At 36.6% G+C, this 8,467-nt stretch overlaps 1 protein-coding gene across 1 annotated transcript; it reads right to left on the bottom strand.

Annotated features, from left to right (window-relative positions):
• Nucleotides 1-1,429: 1,429 nt before the first annotated feature.
• On the bottom strand, nt 1,430-7,494 carry LOC149787457 (S-crystallin SL11-like). The gene is made up of 6 exons (XM_089975597.1): nt 7,417-7,494; nt 5,957-6,104; nt 5,395-5,490; nt 4,993-5,108; nt 2,461-2,568; nt 1,430-1,898 (listed from the first exon to the last, which is right to left on the bottom strand). Exons 2-6 carry the CDS (start codon nt 6,090-6,092, stop codon nt 1,740-1,742), a joined length of 615 nt encoding a protein of 204 aa, XP_089831723.1. The 5' UTR covers nt 6,093-6,104; nt 7,417-7,494; the 3' UTR covers nt 1,430-1,739.
• Nucleotides 7,495-8,467: the final 973 nt, after the last annotated feature.

Here is an 8,467-nt window from a genome sequence, read left to right as displayed (position 1 = left end):
GACCAATAACTTGTTAAATTTAATGTAAGAACCTAAACATTAGATCTATAAGGTGGCTAAAAGCCCAAAGCCATCAGAACCAGCTGGTCAATGTGGCACCTAAAATTATATAATCAAGAAGTATGACCCCAAAATTTATAATTATAAGGTGGCTAAAACCCAGCCATCGGGCGCACCCCCCCCCCCCCGTACAAGGCGGAAAAACTTATAACTAGCGTATGAACCAAATAATATTAACTGAATAAATAAATTCCCCTAAAATAGACAAGGAAGATCCATTATGTCACCTCTATCCCACAAACAGCACAAATAATGATTTTCCAAATTATAAATACGGCAAGACGACACCATTTCACATTCGGAAAATGGGGAACAAAAGGAAACGATCCGGGATGTAAGGCGCACCCCTCCCACACAGTCCGACATACCCTTGCCACTACCAGATATATATTGTATACGTGAGTGCGTGTGGGCCATTCCCATTCACCACGAGTCCCGTGAGACAGCAATGTTTCGAAAATCGGACTAATAAAATAGCACTTTTCAATCGCTCTAATGCGTTGGGGGACGCGGCTCCATACCGTCCCGCTCGAAAAAATCAATCAGCCCCATATGGGGCATTAATCAGTCGTGCATGACCTCATGGGCGAATACGACTATAATTGAAACGACCGACCGACCACGTCTGGCTACCCGTTGTTGACCTGTCAACAGTGACAAAATGAGCAGAATTTCAAAATTTCTAGAACTTCAGATGTACCTGGAGTATGTCAGGCGCCTCGTGGACGAGCTATCCATTTAGGTCATTACCGAAAGTGCAAGAGTAGAAGAAAAGGATGGAAAGAAGAAAGAGAGGAGAAGGAAAAGAAAATAACGATCCTGCCTCACCTCATGCTGAAAACAGTTTACTCAGGTCTTAACCCTCATTTTGTCTAACAAGAGTCTACTTTCGTCATTATAGAATTTCTCAAAATAAACCTGGCAAAATCTTGGGAATATATTTCAACATGTTATGGGTTGTAAATATCTAGTTTTAAAACCAAAATAGCAGGCTACGCGGATTTCGTTTGCTATGAATAATGGTCTAAAGGGGTAAAAAAAGAGTCAACTAACTACTCGAATGAGTCACATAGCGGTGTTGATTGGTTAATATAATCTGGCACAGGGTCGCAATGGCGCTATAACAATCATACAAATCCGGAAAAACTTTAATTAAAAACCGTTTAAGTTACTATGATTTTGTGTGAGGGACAGATATAAAAAGGAAGTATTTAATAATTTCAATTCCAGGCTTTATAGTTATCCCTCCTTCCTTTACTTAGAAACTTGAATCAAATATCTATCCTTTCTTGACTCCCCTGCCCTCAGATAGAGTGATACCATTGTCCAAACAAAAATAAAGTAGGGGAGACAAAAACTGCTCTCAGGAAAAACAATTTATCGACATTTCAAAAATAAAAAAAAAACGTAGATTGTAAAACATAATCGTGCAAAGCTCTCAATTAAAATGTTGTATAATTGCAAATAAATATAACTTTAAAAAAAGAATAAGAAAAGAGTTCATAATATCATAATAATGACCTCCTCAAGAAAGCATCATACATGTGACTGTTTAGATTTACAATGTGACTACAGTTGTCTCTTTCAGGAACATCAGCCCATTCACTCAAGCTCAATGTCATACAAAGATACCGACTTTAAAGTTGTTTTAACTATTTTTACTAAACGATGATTCTTGTTTAAAATTCAGTTTTAGGTCTCTCCTTCAGCCATTTCTTGATTTTGGGATTTTCTTCGGTTTTCTTCAGGTTTTCAGTCAGATTTGGAAACTTCTGCGTAGCTTCTTTAATCTTCGGCATCTCTGTTCCGGTAAAAATAACGATATCGGCCACAGATATCTGAAAAAAATTAACAATAATATTGAGTAAGTCATCACCATTCTCATCATTAGAATCACCATCAGCATCATCAACATAATGAAGACTACAAAGACGAAAAAGACGATACCAAGAACATGATAAACACTCAAGAATGCCAACACTATTCTAGATATAACCAAGGGGCGAACATTTTCCATTGGTTTTCAATGGCTTCTTCATCCTGCAACACTGTTTAAGAATTCATTTCACTATGTGGATGAAATTCAAGTTACATTTAGGGCTTGCGGGGCATTGTTGATCCGGTGGAGGTTTTTTTTCTTTCTTTCTTTTTCTTTTCACCTTTTTTTTCCCCAAACCAAGCACTTATATTCAGTCGAAAACATAATTAGGAAAGGAAAGATTTATAATTATATAACGATACAAGCACTATGGGTGTTATTAGGCTAGCTCAGTAAGTATCATTTGTATTAACCTTTGATCCATCTTAAAGATTTAAGTTTCATTTTTGTGAGAACTTGTTTTCAGATTTTAAACTTTGTTTCTCCTGCGCCTGAAGAAAAAATATTTCATAATACTTCACCTGCGAACCAACTGCAAATCCGTTCTTGCCGTATTTCTTAATTTGTGCATCCAGGAAACCCAACTGTCTGGGTACAATTTCCTCGAAGAACTTTTTCATTAGTTCTGCCTAGAAAATGAAGTCAGTAGATATAAGATTATTTTTACAAAAATAAAACGTTCTTCATTTGTTAAAGAATTTTGTTAACAACAAATGCAAAACTATAGTTGAAAATTAAGATGTGAGAAGACATCAATGCCTGCAATACCTGTCAATCATTTTAAACTCTTTTGACGTATCAAATATATGCTATTAATTTGCATATTGTTAGATTGGATTGGATTTTTGGCAGAAGGGTGTTCGAGAGCTGTTTTTATTTTTTAAGCAGGACATTACTTCCTTTGCTGGACTGTCTTTCTTATAATAACAGAAAAAGACACAAGGTAGTATCTTAACAATGTACCCGTTACAAAGGTAGATATACCGCTCCGGTGGCCTATTGGTTAGAGCGTCCGCCTCGGATGCGGGAGGTCGTATTTTCGGTTCCCGGCCAAGTCATACCATAGACTTACAAAAATGGTACGAACAGCTGCCTCGCTTGATGCTCAGCATTAGGAGGTTAGTGTTAGTACTGGTCGGCCTGGTGTAATGATAATGTGACTGGGTGGTACATCATGCTACATGTCTGTGGTATGATGTAGTAGACATCATTATAAACTGTCACACTACAGACATCGTAGCGATATGACTGAAACATTGTTAAAGCTACGTTACAAATCCTAATCACACACACACACACACACACACACACACACACACAAAGGTACATAAATGCTTTCTTGGAACATATATAAAGAAATAGAGACAAACAGTTTAATTTCCCTTCAAACATGCATATTGATTAACTTTTATTATCCGATTTGTCCTATGTTGTGAGAGCGTCTGCCTCGGTTGCGGGAGATACCGGATTCGAACCCTGACCGAGTCATACCAAAGACTTATAAAAATGATACATGCAACTGCCTCGCTTAGCGCTCAACATTAAAAGGTCAGTGTTATGCCATCACTATAAACTGCCATACTTCAGCCATCATAGCGATATGGCTGAAATTTTTTAAAGCTACGTTAAAAATCCAAATCTCTCTCACACACACACACACACACACGAATTAATTATCAATAAAGATTATAAATAATCTTATTATTAGACTTTTTCAAATATGTGTGACAATACCCTTACAGTGAATCATAACCTTTAATGGACGTTACGATTCTTAATTCATTTAGACTTATGCCACTTTATACAATTATTGTACAAAGCTTTAAGATTGAGCAAATTTATAATATTGGGATTTTCTTAGTTAAGAAAGAAAGAAGAAAAAGAAAAATATCTAGTTGCCTTGTACAAGTAGACGTACCCCGAACTTTAAACTGTTTCAGTCCAACCACAACATTTGTTTTTCTGACCCACACCAATAACAACAAATGTGACCAAATATAATATATTTTTCAATTAAGATCATATATAATCTGAGTATTAAACCTATCGGAAAGAAATTATTTAGTAGATGAACCATTCAGAATTAGCAATATTAATTCCCTTAAGTGAAAATTCTTATAAATTATGGAAGCCGACAATAAAGTGGGTGGAGTCATGATATTAAGAAGATGGATCTATACAGTATTTTTTGTCACATCTATATTGTTCATGCGTTTAGATCCTTGCTGATGGGCTTTTCCTAAAACTTTCTTTTTACAAGTTTTATGTTGCACAGTTAGTATCCTAAAGCATCGTAAATGTTAAATTGGCATAACTGCTACTAAAATAGATAATTTCATTAATTAAAGAATCGATCGAATATGTGTCTATAATATTTAACTTTCATTTATATTTTTCATACTTAACAGACGTACATATCATCCTGACTTTCTATTATTATTTATTCGTATGCACATATTTATTAAATTCATCTATTCAGCTTATTTCATCACTCTATCCTGGTGCAGTATGCACTCATTTACAATGCAAAGTAACTAACAGTTACTTTTCAACCCGTAATTACATTTTTCTTTTTACTTCTGCTCATTTCAAACTCTTCCTTATGCGATTATAAAGCCTACTTGTTGTACTACCATTTATAAGACTCAATCGTCCTATAATAAGCAACTCCATCAATTCAGATACAAAATAATGTGTTCAAAACTAAGCTTAGAAACAAAGGATGCGACCAAAAATATCATAGCAACATCTCAAAAAGTCCTTCATTTTCACACATTTCATTCATATTGGCCTCAGTTAAAAAAAAAATACATTCCAAAACACTTGCGCCCTCTGTGGGTACTTCTCTAAATTGCCAATGGTACTCGTGTTATCAAATTTCTTTTGGGCAAAAGTGCTACGAGAACTCACGCCAACGCAACATTATTTTGGAGCGAATATTTTCCTCTGTTAAGAAACCGTTTAGATCACTATTCAGCTAAAACATTTACTGTATTGTGTGCCGCCGGTATAGGTGGCAAGAAATAATTTTTTAAAGTGACTGATGACCTTACCTTTTTAGCTTCATCTTTCTCAAAGAAGGTCTTCATACCCTCCTGGCTTAGATCACCAACCGTGTCCAGAATTTCGTCGATGTAGAAAGCCTCCATAGATGATTTCCCGTACAACTCTACAGAAAAGAAGCATGTTAAATTGGTTTGATGAAGTATGCAAACTTATAAAACTGCTGTTAAAAGTACATGTTTTGTCTGGTCCCTTTCTAGAACATAACACAAACACACATTCACACATAAACATGACCTGAATGACAAATACACTTTCACGCACGTCGAATTACGCTGAGACTTGCAATTTTGCCAGATAACAAAGGCAATTTATTTTTTTAGAATTTATTACACAGCGTCAAACACATAATCATAGTTCAAGTTTCTAAAACAGGAAAACATTGTACTTACTAAATTCCCTAGCCAGATATCTAGCTATAGCCATACTCTGACAGTGCATGGTCTTTCCGTCTATTTCCAATACCGGCATTGCCTTTTGTGGCATCTCTGCAAGAAATATATGCATGTTCCATTAATAAGAAATGTTATCATTGGATGATAAATAAATCTGTTCTTTTTAAAGCTGTTTTCTCTTCTTCAGAATCATCGATATATGTGATGACTCATTGTTTAGGTTATAACTGTTTCTTTTCCTAAGGTTGTGATGATGGTGTTATGTATGTATGTATGTATGGATGGATGGATGGATGGATATGGATGGATGGAGGATGGATGGATGGATGGATGGATGGGTGGGTGGATGGATGGAAGTTTGTATGTATGGATGGATGGGTGGGTGGGTGGGTGGATGGATGCATTCATGTATGCATGCATGCATGAATGTATGTATGTATGTATGTATGTATGTATGTATGTATGCATGCATGCATGCATGCATGCATGTATGTATGTATGTATGTATGTATGTATGTATGTATGTATGTATGTATGTATGTATGTGTATTGTACATACTTTCTTTAAGAGCCATCCAGTCCTCTCGTTTGACCCTCTTATCCTCAAACTCCACACCGGCGACATGGAAGAGCATGCGTGAGATCTCAGCCCTACCTCTGCCATCGAAGTACATCAGCTTATATTTAGGGGCCATGACGACAGATGTCTGAAACAAATTAAAGGGAATATATTACTGAGAAATATGGTCACAAGAAACTATTCTGACTGTGACACGGAATCCGTAGTTTTCAAAAACGTTGAATTTGCATCAGTGGCAGATTTCCAATTAGGCAGACAATGCAGATGCATTGGGCAGCATGTTTCAAAGGGGCTGAGTCACAACATTTTGCCATTATTTAAAGGAGTAAGGGTCTTTAAAGGCTATGCCTTAGTTATTTACATTTCGAAATGCATCAAATATATTGAATTGTGGCGCGTGAAACACGTACGTACCTAGATTTAAACACGCACACAAAAACACACCGCATTAACTTGCACAAAGAAAATAAATCGCCCCTTTTGTCGAATCCAAAGTATGATTGATGGATATATTATAGTAGGTTGACTTGATATTATGAAACTCCAATGAATGTTAATAATATTACCTGTAAGTAAATCGATCAGTATGTGTGATATGTGTGTGATATGGATTTTTAACGTAGCTTTAACAATTTTTAAGTCATATCGTTACGATGTTTGCAGTGTGGCAGTTTATATTGATGTCTAGCACTGGGGCATCATGCCGCAGACATGTTGCATGATGTCCCATCCAGTCACATTATCCTGACACCAGGCCGACCAGTCCTAACACTAACCTCTTAATGTTGAGCGCCTAGCGAGGCAGCTGTTCGTACCATTTTTGTAAGTCTTTGGTATGACTCGGTCAGGGATCGAACCCACGACCTACCGCATCCGAGGCGGACGCTCTAAACACTAGGCCACCGGAGCAGTCGATCATTATATTAAGGTTGTTTTTTTATAGATATCCAGATATGTGATAGTCTAACAAAATTAAAAAAAGAAAATAAAGGGGCCCCGAGTGGCCGAGTGGTCTAACAAAATTAAAGAAAGAAAATAAAGGGGCCCCGAGTGGCCGAGTGGTCTAAAGCGCTCTCCGTTACGGATCACTGCCATCTCACCTCTGTCTGCGCCAGTTCGAGTCTCAGTTTCAGCCAATGTGGGTATGTGAGAAAGCTTGCCAGTAGCTTCTCGTGGGTCGGCGGTTCTTTCTGGGGTTCTCCCAGGTTCTTCTTCCACCATTAATACTGGCCGCCATGTATAGCCTATCGAGTGTTGAAAAATGGCGTTAAACCCCACAACAACAACAACAACAGAAAGAAAATAAAAAATAAAATTACAAAGCTAATGTAGAACAACTAGACTAACGTCCATCCCATTCTACCCATCAGACATTCTAACTGTAAAATTAATTTAAATCAACATGATGAAGTCAAAAATATTAAAAACGGTAAACTTACCAAGCTTGTGCTTAATGCGCTCTTAAACTGAAGGATTTAATCAAAACACCCGAAGATGTTGTCTTTTTTATATTCCACAGAACCGTATCACCCGCAAATGAATGTATCCATACGCATCATCGATCAGTAACAATTAACCATCTTACATGCATCTACTACAGTTTTCCAGCAATAATATATACATTAGAGATTATGCGTTTTGCTCAATTTCAAGTAAAATAAGGATTTTAAAAAACTCCCATCAATGTTAACAATTACTTTAAAGCTTACTTCAAGGGTGGCATATACGGCACACCATTAAGGTATATCGAGAACATTCTACTGCAGATTTGACGATAATTATAGCTTTTTGACTCAATGACTGACTCAAAAGGCGAAACGAATCGAAGAAAGGGTAAAATGTAGAACATTTTCAGTTGTCAGAGAATAAGAACAAGAAGAAAAAGAAGAGAGAGAGAAAAAAAAGTAGTAAAAGTAATATCTGATAGATAGTTGTAGCAGTATGAGAAGTAGTGGTGGTGGTGGTAGTGCTAATAATGGTGGCAGCATCAACAAGGAGGGCAAAACAACGATGACAAGTAGTGGTGATGGTTATGTCGATGACGATGGCAATAACAACTTCAACGTCGACAGATGACCATGATGACAACATAATATGTGCCTGATCTGAGGAACCTATATTGAGACTGATTGTAAGTTGGATCAGTAAGCAAGGGAAATCGACTGATGACTGATTGTTTAGCTTTCATATAGGTTGTTGTAGCATTTAGAAGAGGCAACGTTATTCATCGTTGTTCAGTCAATGCATCCATTAATTTACTTTATTATATGTTTGTCCGTTACAACAATCCCTCTTAAAACGCTGCCTGTAAATTCACAAAACGTTGTTGTTGTTTTTTGTTTTTTTTTTTTGTTTTTTGGGGTTTTTTTGTTGTTTTTTTTTTTTGTTGCTCTTTTGAGTAGTCATGTACAAGAGGAACATTCGAACCATCCGTCTGTTCCACAAACGTAAGATTGACCATAGAAGAATGAACAAAATAATTCGATACGT

Source organism: Sinohyriopsis cumingii, chromosome 11 (genome assembly GCF_028554795.1).
Source record: "Sinohyriopsis cumingii isolate HCF-2022 chromosome 11, ASM2855479v2, whole genome shotgun sequence".
Lineage (NCBI taxonomy): Eukaryota > Metazoa > Mollusca > Bivalvia > Unionida > Unionidae > Sinohyriopsis > Sinohyriopsis cumingii.
This window is presented reverse-complemented; position numbering and strand designations above follow the sequence as displayed.

Excerpts from the sequence above, each read along its gene's own strand:
- LOC149787457 (XM_089975597.1), bottom strand. The coding sequence starts at position 6,092 with ATGGCCCCTAAATATAAGCTGATGTACTTCGATGGCAGAGGTAGGGCT. Across the intron at positions 5,491-5,956 it reads CTGGATGGCTCTTAAAGAAA|AGATGCCACAAAAGGCAATG; the intron begins GTATGTACAATA and ends TATTTCTTGCAG. Across the intron at positions 2,569-4,992 it reads AGAAAGATGAAGCTAAAAAG|GCAGAACTAATGAAAAAGTT; the intron begins GTAAGGTCATCA and ends TTCATTTTCTAG.